The sequence below is a fragment of the Ambystoma mexicanum genome, chromosome 1p (genome assembly GCF_040938575.1).
Source record: "Ambystoma mexicanum isolate Mex_15411 chromosome 1p, UKY_AmexF1_1, whole genome shotgun sequence".
Classification (NCBI taxonomy): Eukaryota; Metazoa; Chordata; class Amphibia; order Caudata; family Ambystomatidae; genus Ambystoma; species Ambystoma mexicanum.
The window spans coordinates 1,380,510,175-1,380,529,072 of record NC_090921.1 but is presented as its reverse complement, the minus strand read 5'-3'; the positions used below and the strand labels follow the sequence as shown (position 1 = coordinate 1,380,529,072).

The 18,898-nt window shown below is 48.9% G+C and overlaps 1 protein-coding gene across 7 annotated transcripts in view; it reads left to right on the top strand.

Annotated features, from left to right (window-relative positions):
* Positions 1–18,898, top strand: part of PHKB (phosphorylase kinase regulatory subunit beta) — a 2,092,963-nt gene that overhangs the window by 1,307,379 nt on the left and 766,686 nt on the right. For all 7 annotated transcript variants that reach the window (XM_069607056.1, XM_069607058.1, XM_069607055.1 and 4 more), the window contains one exon: positions 8,394–8,488. In XM_069607056.1, the coding sequence (XP_069463157.1) occupies positions 8,394–8,488 (95 nt within the window). The remainder of the gene's footprint in view (positions 1–8,393; positions 8,489–18,898) is intronic.

Genomic DNA, 18,898 nt, shown 5'->3' with positions numbered 1-18,898 from the left:
GTGCCCTGTTTCCCCAGGTCCAGCAATCTTGATCGCCCATGCAGCTCCGATTTGGGTAGCCACATCAGTTCTTTTAGGAAATAAGGGTAGCATTCGCCCCTCAGCAATCTAGATTCTGCCGTCTCGTCTTCCGACAGCCATCTATCGACATATTGTAGCTTCCCTGCCAAGTGGTATATCTCAAAGTTCGGCAGGTTTATGCCCCCTCTGTCATACGTATTCTGTAATTTCCATAGGGCTACTCTGTTTCTGGAATTGTGCCACAGGAAACCTCTACATAAACTCTGAAGTTTAATAAAAAAAACGTTTGGGCACCATGTATGGGATATTGGCAAAGAAGTGTAATAGCCTAGGCAGGACCACCATCTTGAGCAAGGCCGCCCTTCCCACCATGGATAGGGGGAGCTTTGCCCAGAACCCCATGCTATTCTTGATGCCTTCCACTGCCTTCTCCGTGTTATATTTGTGCTCATCTACAATCGTGTGATATATATTAATCCCCAGGTATCTGAATGTTCTGGTCTGCCAGGCTATCTGCAAAATGGGTAAATTCTCCTATGGGACTCCTCTGTACCTCCCCAGGGGCTACATGCATGATTTTTTGGGGTTCACCGCTATGCCCGAATGAGTCACGTATCGCTCCATCACCTCCAAGATGTATTGCAAGTTGTCCTCTGGGTACCGCAGGTATAGCAACATATCATCCGCATACAATGATATCAAGCGCGGTCCCCCCTTAGCGCTAGTGGTTCGAGTGCAAGGATGTACAGCATCGGGGACCTTGGACAGCCCTGTCTCGTGCCTCTGCCAAGTTGCCATTTATCTGAGATTATCGCTCCCGTTTTGACCCTGGCTATTGGGGAGCTATACACCATTTTTACCCACCGCAGGTACCCAGGTCCCATCCTGTATTCTTTCAAGGCAGCCATCATCCAAGGCCACCTTACAGAGTCGAAGGCTTTCACTGCATCTAACGAGACTATTGCTATTTCGCTTGGGTCGTCCTCTGCCTGTTCTATGATGTGGTGGAGCTTCCTGTGATTATCGGATATGCTTCTACCTGGGACGTATCTGGTTTGATCTGGGTGTATTAATGTGTTTATTACCCTCTTCAGTCTGTTTGCCAGCACGGCTGTGAGAATTTTGCTGTCTTGGTTTAGCATGGATAGGGGTCTATACGATCGTCATTCTGTGCTTGGCTTGTCAGGTTTGAGAAGTGGAATGATTATCGCCTCCCTCAGAGATTCCGGCAGTCTCCCTTTCTCAAAGGCCTCGCTTAGCATTGCCAATAGTGGGGGGAGCACCTCTTGTCTGTATGTTTTATAGAATTCACTAGGGAGCCCGTCTGTCCCCGGGGCTTTGCTCGTAGGCAAATGTATTACCACGGTCTCTAATTCTTCTATTGTGATTGGGGCATCTAGGTTCTCCCTGTCTTCCTCATTCAATTTAAGTAGTCCTATATCCTGTAACGTCTACTGAGTCTCCTGCTCTGCTGTCTCCCCTGCATCTTCATATAGGCATTTGTAGAATCTAAGGAATCCTTCATTCACACTCTCTTGGGTGTTCCAGACCTGGCTTGCCTCTCCTGTTATCTTCCTGATTGCTGATCTTGGTGTCTCGTTCTTGTATAGCCATGCATGCAGCCTCCCCGGTTTGTCTCCCCCTGCATGTTGCCTTTCGATGTATTTTTTGTAATTCAGATTGCATAGCCTCTCCCAGAGCCCACCACAAGCCTGTTGTAATTGGCTCACCTGTTCGGCGTCTTCCTGTGAAGTGCCCCCTCTTTTCATAATTTCTTCTAGTTTCTTTTCCGTCTCCTGCAACTCTCGCTTTATTCCCCTTTGGAGCCCTCTAGAATTAGATATGGCCGCCGCTCTCACTACCACCTTAAAGGCCTCCCATAGGGTTCCCTCCGACTCCACGCTTCCTGTGTTATTTTCAAAATACCCATGTATCTCCTCCTTTAGGTCCTCACGGAATGCAGTATCCTTCAATGCCTCGGCCCTAAGCCGCCATGTTGGGATCCTGGCTGTAGGGGGCTGATGTCGCCACGTCAGGACCAGAGGGGAGTGATCCGATAATATTCTCGCCTTATATTCTGAACCCGTCATTTCCCCGACCAGTTCCAGAGTGGCAAACATGTAGTCCAATCTCATGTACAGGTTGTGTGGGGCGGCAAAGTGTGAATAGTGCCTATCATTCGGGTTTTGCTGCCTCCATATGTCTTCCAGACCAAAGTCTCTCAACAGGGCTTGTAGCATTTTCGCAGCAGGGGTGGGCTTATCTAGTTTTGTATCTGACCTGTCCATTTTGGGGTTCAGCGTGCAAATGAAGTCCCCTCCCCATACAACCGCCCCTCCTATGTGGGGACTGATTTTGCTGTATAATGTCTTAAAATAGGCCACAGTGTCTTGCTTAGGGGCATATGTGTTTATGATGCACAGTTCTCTGTTCTCTAACATCCCCCGGATCACTACCATCCTCCCATCAGGCTCCGCCTTGGCCTGTAGCATCTGAAATGGCACATGTGGCGCCACCCAAATGATTACCCCTCGGGCATATGCTGAGTACGTTGCTCCTATGGTGGTCCCTCTCCACTTTTTCTTTACCACCTCTAGTTTCTCTTTGGTGAGGTGGGTTTCTTGCAACAAGGCTATATCCACTCTTTGCCTTCTCAGGTACATCATTACCTTATTTCTCTTCGGGTAGCTATTAAGGCCTCTTACATTCCAGGTTACTATTCTAAGGTCTCCCATTTGCATCTGTGTCTTAACCCTTCTCCATCCCTCCTTGTCCTTCTCTCCGAGTCTACTTGGCGTGGATGTGAGCTCATTCCCTGTCCAATTTCAACATAAACCCCCCAACTTGCCTCTCGCCCCCTTATCTCCCCCACTAAATTCACTGCACACCTCCCAACTCCCTTCCCTCCCCCACCCTTCCGTCCCCAATTGTTGCCCAGCTCTATCCCTGAATCTCAGGCTACCCCGCATTTGGTCCATTCTCGGTGATGCCGATAATAGGAACCCAGCAGGGAGTTACCGAACTGTGGTAACCTAACTAATCTATCTATGGGGGTATGAGAGCGAATCCCTCTGGTCTCCTGAAATTGTGCACTTTTGCACCTTGCCCGGTCACATTTATTTATTCAACCCATCTCATGTCTATCCCAGCTGGCTGTGCTCTAGCTTATATTCAAGTCCCAGTGTCTGGTATTTACAGCACCTCGAATTCTGCAGTCTCTGTCTTATCTGATCCGTCTTCTTTCTGGTTGTCTGTTTCCGACGGGCAGTACTGGGCATCCAACCACTCTGTTGTATCCTCGGGTGTGTCAAAGAACAAAGCTCTGTTCTTATGGTACACCTTCAGTTTCGCCAGATACATCAGCATATATTTGTAGCCTGCCTCTCGCAGTCTTTTCTTCACTGATCCATAGTTCATCCGTCGTCCCTGCACTAAGAGTGTGTAGTCCGGGTAAGCCTTAAAGTTCGCTGATGCCCTTTGTATCGTGCCGCCTTTCCGGAAGTGTTCTAGGATCTTCTCCCTATCTCGATAATTCAGGATTTTGGCAATTATTGGTCTGGGGGGGCTCTTGGCGGTGGCTTCCTTGTTAAGGCTCTATGCACTCTTTCCACTGCAAATCCTTGGGTGAGCATCCCACTTCCTATTTCTTGCAGCAACATTGTCTCAACATAGTCCGTTGGGTTTGATCCCTATGCCCCTTCCGGTAGCCCCACGATTCATATGTTATTTCTCAGAGCACGTCCTTCCGCTTCTTCCACTCTGTTTTCCAGGTTACTCACGTGTTGTTTCAGGATGTGGATCTTCGATGTATGGGACGCGCATGCGGCTGTGTTTCGGGTCACTTCTTTTTCCAGTTCGCCTGTGCGTTCTGTTAACGCTCTGACATCTTGTCTGAGTAGGTTCAATTCCTCCTGGACTGCGCCAACTCTGGAGTTTCAGTGCTGCCTTGAGTTCAATCATGGCTGACTCTAGGTTGGTTTCCCAGGTTAGCTTCATGTCCGCAATCGCTTCTAGGATCTGCTGATCCTTGCATGCCGTGGTAGTGTCCACGGGGGGGCGGTCTTTTCCTTGCTCCTTGCCCCTTCTGTTGGTTGCAGTGTTCTTGCGTATTCCTCCAGCGTAGATTGTTTACCTTTTATCTTGGTCTGTTTGTTCGCCATCTCAGTGTTGTTGTATGCCTCAGTTCATGCTATCGAGAGTGTGATCTCCGGCTCTTCGAAACTGGTATGTAGTTAACTGTGGTTCATGAGGGAGGCTGTGGTGGGAGTCCATGTGTGCTGTTTGTATTGTCCTATGAGTGGGTTGTGCTCTCCCACGTCTTCTGGCGGCTGCCGACTGCACTCCTTGTTCTTACTGTGATGTGTCTCCTGTGTCTTGCATTAGCACCCTTATGTCCATGCCTTGTGTTCGCTTCCGGCCTCAGCACAGCATACTCCTTTATTTTAATGTATGCTGCTCGCTTTCTGCGCATTCACTGTCTGCTTTTTTCCAGCTGTCCCCGGTTGTGCCTGGGACGTGCTGGATATCACCTTCTTGAGTGTTTATGATGGATCTCTGGGCAGAGGGACCTTGCCTGTATCTATTTATGGTTTATGCCTCGCAGCTTTCCACGGCTTTATTTCTTCATTTTCTCTTATAGCACTGCAGCTTTAGCCATCTCCGTCCAGGGCTCCAGGCCAGTTTCCCTTGGCCCCTCCTTCACCTGGTGTGCTCACTCGTGCTGTGAATATCTGTGTTCCGTACTTTACTGGGCTCTGCAGCTCCACGACCATCCAGGCAACCACATTGTTCAGGGGATTGTCGCAGTGCCTCTGCCTTTTGTTGTGGCTGTAATCACAATATGCCTTTTCTGTCCATGGGTAATGTCGCTGTGTGCCTTTTACAACCATATCCCACTTATTCAGCTGGCCCTCCTGTATCCCGTGTCTCATATTCATGAGCACCCTTGGCAGCCTGCGTCCATGCAGACTTAGCGTTCCACCACCGCCCCTCCTGGTGCGCCGGCTCGGTGTTAACGTTATGTTGGTTGCAGCTGTTGCACCTTAATCTTTTCTTCGTTTAGCGCTCCGCTGCGCCACCAGCTGTGCACCCCGCCGCACCACGGCTACTATTCTTCAACGCCTGCTCGCTGTTCGCGGGGGGTTCGACTTCTCTCCAAACGCCTCCCTGGGCTGCAAGCGGCGCAGTACGACCTCCGGGCCCCCACACTCCCAGGTCAGTGCGTGTCCACAGGTCGGGGCATGCCATGGTCTTCCCAGCGCGGGCCTCTCGGTCTGCTCCTCCTCCGTCTTGGGCGGCTCAGGGGTAGGCACCTCTCCATCTGGCACAGGCGGTCCGCCCTCCACAGTGCGCGAGCGGCTACGTCCCGCTTCGAGCGCTGCATGGACCCGGCTTCTTCTCCACACCAGCAGCTGTCGCCTCGGCAGCGCTGCCCAGCCCGTTGCTCACACTTCCCGGTTCTTGGTTGGGCTGCAGGCACCCTCTCTCCCTGCAGGTCGCAAAGTGTGCTCATCAATCCCTTTGTTCTCCGGCGGCACCCATTTTGCCCGGTCTTCTCCGGGACTTCCTCGCCCTTTTGTTGCTTGTAACTTATTCCTCGGGATCCGGTTTTAGCAGCAGTTTTGTGCGCTGCATGCAGTGCCTATTCACACAGCCTTAGAGATGTTCCGAAGGTTTGAACTTCACCTCCTTATTACAGGCTTTCCAGGATTCTGTCAGGATCAGCAGGAGCCATTGCAATACGCTGCTTATCCCATGGTCCGGAAACCACGCCCCCCATCCCGAAACAGCCTTGAGCTTTTACGTCACTAGGACGTCTGAGTTCCGAAAATCTGACCAGCTGTTCGTGGACCATTCATTGTCCCGCAAGGGTCCGGCTGTAAATAAGAAGACTCTGTCTCGTTGGATTATTCTTTGTATCGCAGAAAGTTACCAGTCTGCAGGCAGGAAGCTTTCAGGGCACTCTCAACGAGGCGGGTCTCAGCTTCTACAGCCTTGCATAGAGGATTTCCCATTAAACACATCGGACGTGAGGTCACATGGTTGTCTGTGCACACTTTTATTAGGCTCTATTGTCTGGATGTTGCCCGCAGGGCTGATACACGTTTTGGTTGGGCAGTTCTGCAAAATCTGCTACTGTAGCACTTTCTGCCTACCTCTGTCGTCCTAACTGCTTGGGGAGTCTATCAGATGAGGAATCTCCGGGAGAAAAGCAATCCATTAAAGGAGTAATTACCTACCGTAATGTTCTTTCTATGGATTCTTCTCCCGCAGATTCCCCATCGCTCCTTCCATCTATCCCTGCTCAGAAAATTCTTACTGCTTGGTGCATCTGTTTAAGCAATGGGACGCCTGGTGATAGCTCTGAGGTGACTGCTTCTATCTGGCTAGTCGCTTGTTTCAAAAATAAAAAATAAAAATATATATTTCTATTTATTAATTCTGCGGTGTCTCCCCGTTGGGATGTTTCCCATAGTTATGTTTTTTACAGGCTGGTGAGCCTTGCCTCCCATCGTTTTCCTCTGCAGCATTCAAGCACAGGGAAAAAGGGAGGAACTGAGGTATGGTGCGTAGTCATGTGGTATATATACGACGCCTGACGTCACATCTGCAGCCGGCGCTCGAGCACTGCGCAAGACGGATCGACGACCGAGTCGAGTTCCACTACACCCCCTGTCGAAAAAGTTTTCAACCAGCAGATCTGGGTGAGGATATCTATCAGATGAGGAATCTTCGAGAGAAGAATCCATAGACTGAACATTACGGTAAGTAATTTCTCCTTTGCGTTCTTCCCCTTTATTGAATGTTGTACCCTGTAGAACTAGAATACTTAATGTATACTTCTTGAAATCACATGACACAAACAATTTTTTCCATGCCGAGTTCAGCTTGTTTGCATTTAAGGTTTCTACTTTAGTATCCCCTGCCAGATCACCCACCTGATTAAATGACAAATGAGGAAAAGGCGCTGTGTGATTATTATTGATATTGATTGCATTACTTGGTGCAACTTGTTGAAATTCCGTTAGTTATTTGTGGAAAGGCTGGAAAGGTATGAGGCTGTGCATTTAAATGCAAAGGTACAGGATTGCTGTATGAAAAGAAAAGAGATTTGATGGGAGCCAGAGTTTGAACATTTTGAAGAAGTACCTAAACCTAATCTAGATTTGAGTTCTAAAACAAGATTTTAAAGAGATTGTCATGCATAAGAAGTGGCATGCAAGTAGAAGGTAATAGTGTGGGTATGCGTTTGATAAGCCCTGAATTAGTAAAGCTGAGAGGTTGCTACTGTAAACGAAGAATGAGGACTCTGCAGGACTGAACAAAGGACAAAAACACAAAAGCCTCAGGTTTATGGATAGTCAAGGTTTAGCAGTGCCACAAAAGGGATGAGTTTGGAGTTTGAGAGAAAACAAATGTGTCTGTAATTCTATGCATATTATTGTGCTACTTCTTGATCGTTGGGCTAAGATCACATTTTATTATTAGCCCCTATTACTAAGCAGCAGAGGACAATTATTTTTTTGCTAAATATGTAGGTATGGGGTCTTGATTTATTTTCTCTTAATGTTCGTGCATGCATGCTCCAGCATAGCATGTTCCTTCATATTGAAAAAGGTTTCCAAGACGTTGACGCTGCCCTTAAGAAAAATGTGGTAAATTTGAATTTTAAAGTAATATTCTTAATTGTTAAAATGTGTAGCCAAAAATAACTTTGATGACGTCCTATAAAAAATAATCCCTGGGTTCGGGTGGTATTCACCCACCAGTGAAGCAAGGGTTCAGAAACGTTGCCGGGTGGTGATAGTTTTTCGTTTGCTTCATGGGAAACTGGCTTTGCTTTTATGGTAAATCTGGTGTACTGATTCCCATATGAAGAAACTACAAAACAAAATTGCTGGTGGTGGAAATAGCTAAAGGACATTGACCGTTTACAATTTACATGATGGGGGGCAACAGCTTTGACTGGAACTGGAGGTGAACACGGAAGTGTGTCTGACAGTTGGGGGTGGGAGTTTTGGTTGTGGGATTCCGGGTGGGTGAATGTGCTGAGTGAAGATGGGAAATGTGTACTAGATTCCTTGCCGAAGGAGAACACAGTGGGCCCAGGAGAGGCTAGGGTGGCCAGGATGGAACGCAAGCAGTTACGCTGCATTCCGCACATGTTCCTGGCTACCTGATTGGCTGATGCCTCTTCCGCGGGTGCTAATCGTTCCGATTTGTGCTTGTGTAATTTAAAAAGTGCTCTTTAACTGGTCTGAGACATACAATCACATTCTAATATATTGCATATATTCCACATACCTTAATGAATGTCAAGACAGCAGGGTTAAGATTTGCTTTATTACATGTTATTGTTTATTTATTTCCAGTTGAAGAGTTAGTAAGCCCAAAGGATATTGATCCAGTGCATCGTTATGTGCATCCACAAGATCAGCGAAATGTTAGCATGCGATATTCCAATCAGGTAATTATTTTTCCCTTTTTTCTCTAAAAATGTAATTGCAGATCTCTTTTCTGGATTGATCTTACCTTAAATAGTACTGTACATAAGGGTGAGTGAGCTGACAAGCAAATAGTCAATGCCTAGAAGATTTTCGATGGCTATGCTAAATCTTTCCATTTGCGGCTGATGAATTGGGTCATTTGGGCATAACCTCGCTCCCAAATCACATTAACCACTACACTGCTATAGTAGTTTGAGTCATCCAATTCCAGATTTATGCAATATGTTTGAGTAATGCATCCTGGTATGTATGTATGTGTGTGTAGCATGGTTTCTGGGGTTGCCCCAAACCACCAAGCATGCTACATGTGTGCCAATTACTGATGGATGCAAGGGTCATTGAAGAGCCATTCAGTTTCACAAGAATTGTACTGGTGCTTATTGAGTCCTAAAGCACTGCCTTGCTTTACTCAGCCAACAGGGGGAAGGCAGGACCTGGTGGCCAAACATGGGATTTGTACTTTGCAAATATATAGGTACTGTTTTGATGCAATCTGTGTAGATGCTTGCAAGTGTCATACATGGCCTCAAGAATACACCAAATCTCAGAAACAATTCATAGTTTATTTATAATAATTTCCAAGGGGTTTCAACTACAGGCCCCTCCCTCTCTCGTTTTACTGTTTGCTTCCTCCACTCTTGTCCTATTCCCTAAGATGGTCACTCGAGATTGGTTACCTCCTACTATCTAAAATCTGACTGGCAAGAGGTGAGAGCTAAAGACAACAGTCTTATCGATCTCCCTCCCTCCGGTGTTTCTAGGTGGATCCTACCCTGGCGTCCCACAAGAATTGTGACAACCTTTCAACTGCCCACATCTCTGTCGGTCCTACGCCTCTGGCTCTCTCGTATTCCTCACTGTGATGTTCCTGTCTTCCGTTCCCCTCCATTTACTACTCCATTCTCCTCCTCCAACTCTCTAATCTTTCCCCCACTCTCTCTGGTCTGTCCCTCCGATGTTATCAGTCTCACGTCCCTCAGCCCTCATTCTTTCAGCTATCCTCTCCACTACTCTAACCCCCTGCTCTCCACTCTCACTATACTCCACTACAAGTATGCTCCAATCTACACTACGCTCCATCTCTCCCTCTCTTACACTCATCCTCCCTGTCACCTGTCTCACTGCCTTACTCCCCTATTCTCTCAGTTAGTTTAGTCTCACTCAGTTTACATGCACGGTCACACCCAAGTACCACTTTCTCCCACCAACCAATACCTCAACTTCTACACTCTTTGATGTTTTCCTCCACACTTCGCTTCACCGTCTTTCCACTGCCTGGTCTCTGGGTATGTCTCCTCACCCCTTGAGCTCACCCGAACAGCCCACACTTTCCTTTTCTGCTTGTCCCTTTTTTATCTCCCTCCTTCAACTTCCGTTGGCTGTCGTGTTCGCCTGGCTCGCTGGGCCAATCTCTGGCTTGCTCTAACCCAGACTTAAACAGGTGGGAAGCCTTAAAGTGTCCTTTAAACCCTGCTCCCTTTTCAGGCAGGGTTCAGTTGCCGTTCTGTGATGGCAGCCGAGTACAGCAAATGTCAATTTCAGGGGGTCTGGTTTAATTGAATGTCCTAAATGCTGGTCTGCATTTCTTAATGGTGGGTGGAATGTTTCTTCCTTTGCCACTAGAATCTCCGGGTTTGGTACTTCTGAAATGGAAGAGTGAAAACACTTGCCAGAATGTAGTATGTACGGCAGACATGGGATGGTTAAAAGGGGTACTTCCCTCTTGCAACCAGTCACATAAGGGGTAAACAGAGACTGGGGCCCTCCCAACTCCCTCACCCTGCCTCTGGCAATCACCCTGGTAGGTTTCTGATCCCAGGTAGAGAGCTGTCTCCATTCCCTTTTGACAAGGTCAGGCTCATGACCCTATCACACAATAAACACGGCCAAAAGTCCAAGAAGGTTTGCTATCTAACCTTTTTACTCTGTTAACCATCTCTCTGCCACCAAGATAAGTCATATTGTTATAGAGCATATTTGCTTATGCAGCATCATTGGGTTCCCAATGATGCCAGATACCAAAGTCGTTAGCTTACATGGCTGTTACTGCTTTTCAAATATTTGCAACTTCCGATCTCATCCCTCATTTACACGGAGTAAAACAAAATATTTTGAATTTCAAGTGGAGTATAATGGCGTGGGTTTTTAGCAATGGAATTCTTTTTAGTTTTAAATGTGTTTGAATTGTCAGCTCATGTGGAACATATTCTATTAATAAGTGGCGCAATGCGAGGGCTGGGGGGGTAGGTACTAGCCAATGGGGAGGCTCGGAACGGGGTAATCCCCCCGCTCCAAGCCTTCTCACGGCTGAAGCCACCATCTTCTTCCGCTGGGGAATCGGGTAAGTGCTCCGGTCCCCTCCCTCTCCCTTTACCCCCACTTACTTGCTTTTTCACTCCTCTTTGCAAGCGGACGCAATAGAAACACGTCTGTCTCCAGCGCGTCTGCTCCCGATCTGCAACACGCCGCCATGGAAAGGAAGAAGGGGCTCTGTGTAGTCCCTTCTTTCCTTTCTATGGCGGCCATTGTTTTGTTTATTTTTTCATATTTTTTTAATGGACGCTATGGAAAGGGAGAAGGGACTATCTGTAGTCCATTCTCCCCCTACCATGGTGGCCATTTTCTTTGTTTACTTTTTTGTTACTATTTACAATGACGCCATGGAAAGGGAGAACGGATAACGTTTGCCCTTCCTTGGCTGCCATTTTTTTAACTTGTTTTCTTTTTTCTGTTGCAAACAGCTATGGCCTAGTATCTGTTTTTTCACCATAATTAAAACATGTAGTGTTTCAAGAATTGTGTTGAATATCAAGATATAACCCAATAGTTTACTGTAATTGTGAATTGGTCAGTTCTTTTGCCAGGTGATGGTGGCACAGTTATAAAAGTTTTGCTTATTTATTGTAATGTAACCCTTGAAGATATCTGATGTTTTATATTATATATGTCCTTCAGCTTATATCATTCTCTGTACAGAATCCTTGGTCAGACATAAATGTCTCCTTGAACATAGTCCACATGTTAGGATTGAATATTGAATGTCATTGTGGCACACGCATTGTGTTACTTTATGCTAGGTTTTTGTATTTTAAAGTGACTTTTGTTTTTCTGTGTACTTACATTGCTTGCTCTGTTTAGCCTTTACACATATTTGAGAGAAATTGAAGTGATAAATATAATCATGATCTATACCAGATTTCAAGGTCCGTGCAGAGGATGAATGCTAGTACCATTTTGATTGCTCCTTACATTTGACTATTCTTTATGTATTGGCTGCAATTCCGAATGCTGTAGGAATTATGTCATAAGGATAGGTATGCAGCCAAATGCTGGCTACTTACACCCTGTACAGGGCTCTGCTGCTCTCGTGCTAGGTCTGTAATTTAAACAATAAAATATGCAGCCGTTTCACCACAAATAAAATCATCTATACTGAGGTTAATTCATGGGTTAATTTTTGGCTTTGAAGCTGTTATGGGATAAAGGAAGGACTTATTGTGGTTGCCTTACATTGTGCTATTGTATTGGTCTCTGGTGTTAATAGGCAATGCATTCCAAAATAGGCAGGTTCATCGCCTGTAAAAAATGCACTTGTAGAATAAGAAGCTGCACCTTTTTCAGGCTTTTTAATCTAACAGCTTGCCTGCAAAGCTCGATAACTGTGCTCTTTAAAGTAGATTAAAATAAAGTTATATTGGTTGCCTGGACAATAATCCTGACCTAGATTTCTAATTTTAGACGCTTGTCACAGATGGCTACAGGAACACCCCAACTCCCAGTGAAGGTTCAAGAGTTTTTATTGAGTTTTTCCACAGCTAGTGCTGAACCGCACTCTATTGCCTAGTTAGTAGTGTTTCCACCTTAACCCTGGCATCATCAGTCCCACGTTTTCTGCTACTGTCTACACTCTCAATATATCTTGATGACAACCTAAAGGTAAACGCCTTTTCTAGCTTTCTCCCTCTGGAATTTCCTAAATGTACCCTACATTAGTGACTAAAAGGGTTTTAGGGCACACCCTACAATCCTTTTAACCACGCTGCCCGACTCTGCTTCCTTTTCATCACACCCACATATTCCTCTCCTTCTCTCGGTTTGTTTTTCTCTCAATTATGTGAGACAGGCATGGGATCAAGAGTTGACACAGATACAAGTGATGCGGTTCAAAAACCTTTATTTTGTTTATCAGGATGGTGTAAATCCTAACTTACCCTAACTCTAAGGAGGAAATGTTCCCTACCTGAAAGTAAGCCAAGGGAAGTCTAGGTCTGTCAGTCAAAAATAAAATACTGTCCGTGTCAAAAACGATACTCTTACGTCCCGTCTCCTTTCCTCCATAATGTATGGGAGTCCCTTCCAAGGGACGGGAGACGGAACCTTTTTCACCAGAAAAAACCTTCTTCCCCTTTAAATTTAGAGGCGCGCGGCTCAGGGCGCATGCACTGCCCTGACTCCGCCCTCCGGCACCGCACCTCAGTCCCCTTTTCCATGTCGATGGGAACGGGCCGAATTCACCAGCGCTCCTGAGTTTGGCTTCGGCCATGTAATTCCACACGCGCATACTTTTTGTCTTTTTGTCTTTTTATCATTCAGGTACTCGGTCCTCAGGCGTCACGCTCCTCCACGGTGCATGTCGAATTCCACAGGGTTCAGCAGGTGTCCATCCTTCAACGGGCTCTTGCCGACTTCAGACCCCCACACCCTCTGCCTATGTTGCCTTGGCTCTGACCATGGTTGGCAATCATGTTCGGCGTGTGACTCACTGTCCTCGAAGGCGCTGAAGAACAGACTAGCCAGGTGGAGGGAGTTCTTCCAGAGGTCACCTCCAGAGGATCTCAAGAACTTTGTGAAGCATCGAACCAGGCCCAAGGAAGGGCCTATATTTTCTAGCGCACCCCGCAAGGGAGACTCCTTGCCAGGGACTCACGTGTGCGGGAGGGACTAACCAGGTCTTTCTACCGGCACATGCCCCGAGGATGCTGCAGCTACCGGCCTTTGGGTCGAGGATTTCTCGGATCCTCCAGGGCGCAGTGTCAAGGGATGTGAGGGTTCTTGTACCGGGTCTACACCCAAGGGGCCAGCCCTGTTACCGGCAAAATAGCCGAGGGGCTTCGCCTTATTACCGCAACACATCCGCGGGGCCATGCCCTGTCAACGGCAGTACGTCCGAGGGGTCGCCAAAACGCAGCTTTACCAACCCCCGGGTCGAGGATGTCAAACCTACCGGGCCGAGGAGCTGGGTAGGCCTCATGATCCACATGCAAGAGTCTTGAACCAGGCCGGGCCCAGCGGGCAGAGCAACACGTCGCAGGCACGTGGCAGGCAGCTCGACAAAATGGTCGCCGTGCCAGAAAGGGGCACCCGTCCGACGCCATTCCACGAATTCCGCGAAGAATGAGTGTCGAGGTGGGACTGGCCTCAACCAGGTACGTGACTTACAGTATACCCTTTATTTGCACAGGGCAGCTTTCCTTTGCGTCCATACGGACTGGGTACGCAGCGGCTCCAGCAGCCCCCCGCTACCCTGTTGGTACCCCCTGCCACGTCTAAGGCCAGTGAGGAAGTGCTCTTCGAGAAGTTTCTCGGCCTTATGAGGTCTCCCTAGATGGGAGTTATCATCAAAGACGCAGTCAGGGAAGTCCTCCCTGCCATGCTGGAGGCACCACAGACACTTCCGATCGAGGGTGGGCCTGTTCCACTCCTCTACGGACGAAGAGCTGGACAAAAAGAACAGCTCACAAACAGCAAAGTCTTTATCCATTCTTACTAAGACCACGCCTAAATCGTACACCCAATCTCAGCAGTGCTCAGAGAAGGGTCGTACCTATGGAGGGTTCCGCGGCTTCCAGGAATGCAGATGCAGGCAGCCAGACCGCTTGCTGTCTCAGAACCGGCGCATACAACAAAAAGGGGGGGGGTTAGGGCTTTTTTTCAGTCCCCTTCTTCAGCCTCAGCCTCTGGCGGGAAAGAAGGCATGACACGCCCCTTCGGGTCCACGTGTCTCCGGTGGGGGGCAGGCTTGCTCTCCATGCACAAGTCTGGCACCAGAATTTTGCGGACACTTGGATCCTCTCCGGAGGATCCACGGGGTACCGCCTTCCTATCCCATCCTTTCCTCTCTCCTCCCCTCCACTCCCTCAAATTGGGACAGCAACTCTTTTGGCGGAGATCCGGTCGCTCGTAGAGAGCCAGGCAGTGGAGGAAGTTCTTTTACTCCAGGATTTTCGCCATTCAGAAGAAGAACCAGGCGGGCCTGAGAGTTGTGCTGGACCTTTCCACCCTCAACCTCTCCTTACCCCTGCAAAAATTCAAGATGGTTACGCCAGCTTTTATAGCTGAGACATTGGACAAGGGAGACTGGATGTGCTCCCTGGACCTGAAGGACACGTACCTACACGTCCCGATTTGGCAGCCCCATCATTCTTTCCTACAGTTCAGGATCATGGGCTACCATTTCCAATACAAAGTCCTTCTGGTTGGCCTCAACTCGGCCCCCAGGGTCTTTACCAGACTCATGAACGCTGTAGTGGCCGTCCTCAGAGAGCAGGGCCTCCACATCTACCCATACCTCGACGACTGGCTCGTCAGGGCTACATCTCCAGAAGCGGTTCGTCACTCCTCCCAGGCCCTTATGAACACACTGCACGGCCTGGGCTTCTCGCTCAACCTCAAGAAGTCACAGCTGCTCCCTACGCAGACTCTGACATTCCTGGGACTCATTTGGGACACGTGCTGCGAGAGGGTCTTCCCGTCGGAAGACAAAATCTCTCCCATCAAGAGGGCCACTGTCCACTTCCTCAACAGAAAGGTGACCTCAGCATGGTGGTACCAACATCTACTGGGTCACTAGTGGTGGTTCTGTTAGCCATGCCGCATACGAGACTAAGGATGAGAAGGATTCAGCTACACTTCGCAGCCTCATGGAATCAGGAGCGGGGCTCGCAATCCGAGACGATCAACGTTCCTCCATCTCTCCTCCTGGACCTGACTTGGTTGTCCATGGATGGCAACCTCTGGACGGGCAAGCATTTTCGGCCGCCCTCTCCGCAGGCCACCATTACCAAAGACTCCTCGCTTGAGGGCTGGGGAGCCACCTTGGACGATCTCTCGGTCCAGGGCACCTAGACTCGACAGGAGCAGGAATACCACATCTATTGGTTGGAGCTAGCACTCAAAACATGCCTACCACTTCTCAAGGGCAAGGTTGTCTTCATCCAGATAGACAACTCGACCAGCATGTACTACGTCAACAAGCAGGGAGGCACCAGATCCCCTCCTCTGTGCAGACTGGCGATCAGCATGTGGTAATGGGCCTTGGAAAATGAAATGTTCCTCTCGGTAGTCCACCTCCCTGGGGAATCCAACATAGAGGCGGACAGGCTCAGCAGGCTGGGAGCGGACAACTACGAGTGGCAGCTAAACAACCTTGTTATTCAGGAGATCTTCAACAGGTGGGGTCACCCCAAGTAGATCTCTTTGCCACCTGGCACAACAAGAAGTGCCCACAGTTTGCATCCTGGCAGGGTCAGGGCCCCGGCTCTCTGGGGGATGCATTTCACCTCCAGTGGACCGACATGAGGACCTACGACTTCCCGCCCACTCCCCTGATCCACAGGGTAATTTGCAAAATCAAGGAGTCGCACCTACTCCTCATCATTCTGATTGCTCCATGGTGGCCGGCCAGACCATGGTTTTCGGGGCTCCTCAGCCTATCGGAGGTGCCCCCTATACACCTCCCGACGGGCCCAGCACATCTTCTGGCTCAGCAGGGGGGGCAGAATCATCCACCCCGCGCCAGTGAAACTAGCCTTCACAGCGAGGTACCTGAACAGGGAACGCTTCGGCACCTTAGCCTCTCCCAGGCCAATCTGGAGATCATACAGGGCGCCAGGAGCAAAGCCACCAGGGCTCAGTACAAGAGAAAATTTGACCGCTTGTCCTGCAATTTGGACGACATGCTCTCCTTCTCGGCGCATCTCGCTCATTCGAGCGTACAGGTGGACACCTGCCGTACATACCTTGCAGCTATTGGGGCATACAGGAACTCGGAGGAGGGCACTTTCTCCAACCCTACCATCAAGAAACATCTGACTGGTCTCGCTAGGCTCTACCTGCCTGTCAAGAGACCTCAACTCGTGTGGGACCTTAACATAGTCTTGGACGCCCTGGCACACAAACCATTCGAGCCCATGGTGCCCGTGGACATCAGGCTGGTCACCATCAAGACGGCCTTACTAGTCGGTCTTACCTCGGTTCGCAGAGTCAGCGAGATTCAGGCGCTGGTCGCCTCTGAACCGTATACCACCTTTCACAAGGAAAAGGTAGTCATGCGGACGCACCCGGCATTTCTGCCCAAGGTTCCATCTGCGTTTCATCTGAACGAGGAAATAGTCCTTCTGACGTTCTTTCCTGATCCCAAGGATGAAGCACAGAGAGTGCTCACTGCCTGGACATCAGGCGTGCCCTAAAATTCTACTTGGACAGGACCAAGGGCTTCTGCAAGTCGGACGCCCTGTTTGTCACTTTCGGCGGCTCAATGCTGGGCTAGCAGGCCTCTAAGGCTTCCGAATCCCGCTGGATGGTGTTTGCCGTCAAGGAAGCGTATGAGGGCTAGCACAAGCCGCTCCCAAGCCCACGCAGTTAGGGCCAAGGCAACGGTCATCGCCTTCCAGCGCCATGTCCCTTAACAAGTCATAAGCAGCGTGGCCACTTGGGCCTCTCCCTCGGCTTTCTGCAAGCACTGCAAGGATGCCGGCTCTAGATCTGATGCGGCTTTCGGACAGGCGGTTCTCAGGAACCTATTTGCTTAAGGAGGGTCTCCTCTCCACCCTGGGGCTACAATCAGTTGTAATCGCCCATACAGTATGGAGGAAAGGGGACGGTACGTAAGAGTAATTTTGAGTTAATAACCGTAGTGACTAACATACTCTTAGTCCATAGTCCCCTTTCCTCCATACATCCCACCAACCTCCCCCTAATAATACTGGTGTCATTAGGCAATGATAAAACTATTGTCAACGCGTCAATGGGGACTGAGTGTGGCGCCGGAGGGCGGAGTCAGGGCAGACATTATCAGTTTCTTTACTTGTTCACTTCACTTAAACAAAGAGCTTTTCATTAGTGTGTCGCATGCACGCATTCACTTAGATACACTAACGTTAGCAGACATTTACTCGCATACCGGATTTCTCTCATTCAGTGTAACTCTTTGGTCACCCTGTTGCTTAGGCTGGCTTCGGCTTCTATGGCTGAGGTCAAGTTCTCGCCTCCTGCCCCTCAGACACTCCTGGGCTCTTCCTTGCTGCCCAGGGGAATGAGCAACTTTCTGGATATTGTAGGAATCGCCTTGCCTCCCACTGTCCGACTCTGGCTCCTTCGAGACATGGCTCCCTCGCCAGGCCTCCTCCTCCCTGCAGGGGCAAGCGTCTCGGCGTCCCGCTCTCTGCCTTCCGGTCCTGGGCTGCTCTGGCTCAGCTGCAACTACCATCCACCCTCCTACTCGTACGACTTGCTTTCTGTGATCTTTCCTTTTATACACTTTTGAATTAGTAACAAGCTGCAAGTGAGCACGATGACCTTCAAGTGCCTGACTCTGCCTGCCCTTGTTAGTGGGACGTAGAAAGTAAACAGGTTGATGTGCCTTGATCTGCATCTTCTTCTCAGTACTATATTGGTGTTTCTCACAGGAAGTCTGCATTCTTCTGGGCTCCCTCTTCTTCACAGTACTTAGTACTAGAAGAAATGGGCAAGTTAGGTGAGTATAAACGGTCTTTGCGAAATGAATTTGTGACCACGTAATAATAATGACACCTACCAGGAGATAAAATGCGGGAGAACTGACTTGGAGGAAACCTGAAGTGTTGCAGGATACTCAAGGATAATACCCTGTTCTCTCAGTGAGTTACAGCAGCCAAGAGTAGAGCTCAATACTGGAATGTATAGATGACTGTTGCAGTAACCCACTGGAAGCACCTGAAGCAAGTATAAGAACGCTGAAGTATGCACAGCTTGTGGATCTCATAGACAAAAGCAAGGTGCAAGTCCAAGGGACCAGGTGGCAGAACCACTCTCGTGGCTACAGGGCAAGGCTTAAGGAAGGATGAGCGGGAGACTGGGTGTATACGCCAGGCAGAGGGGAGAGATAGCTGAAAAGCTACCGGATTCACTATCTTTGTTACTTTGTATGGCCCCACAAACCGCGGAAGCAGTTTGCGACAGCCGGGTAAATGCAAATGTCTGGTGGATAGCCATACACCTGTCCCCTGGAGCGTAAGGCGGAGCCGGTAAGTGCTTCTTGTTAGTGGTGTCTCGCATAACTGCCTGTGCGTCACAGAGATGCGTGAGCGTTTGAGTGTGTACTAGGGACAAGT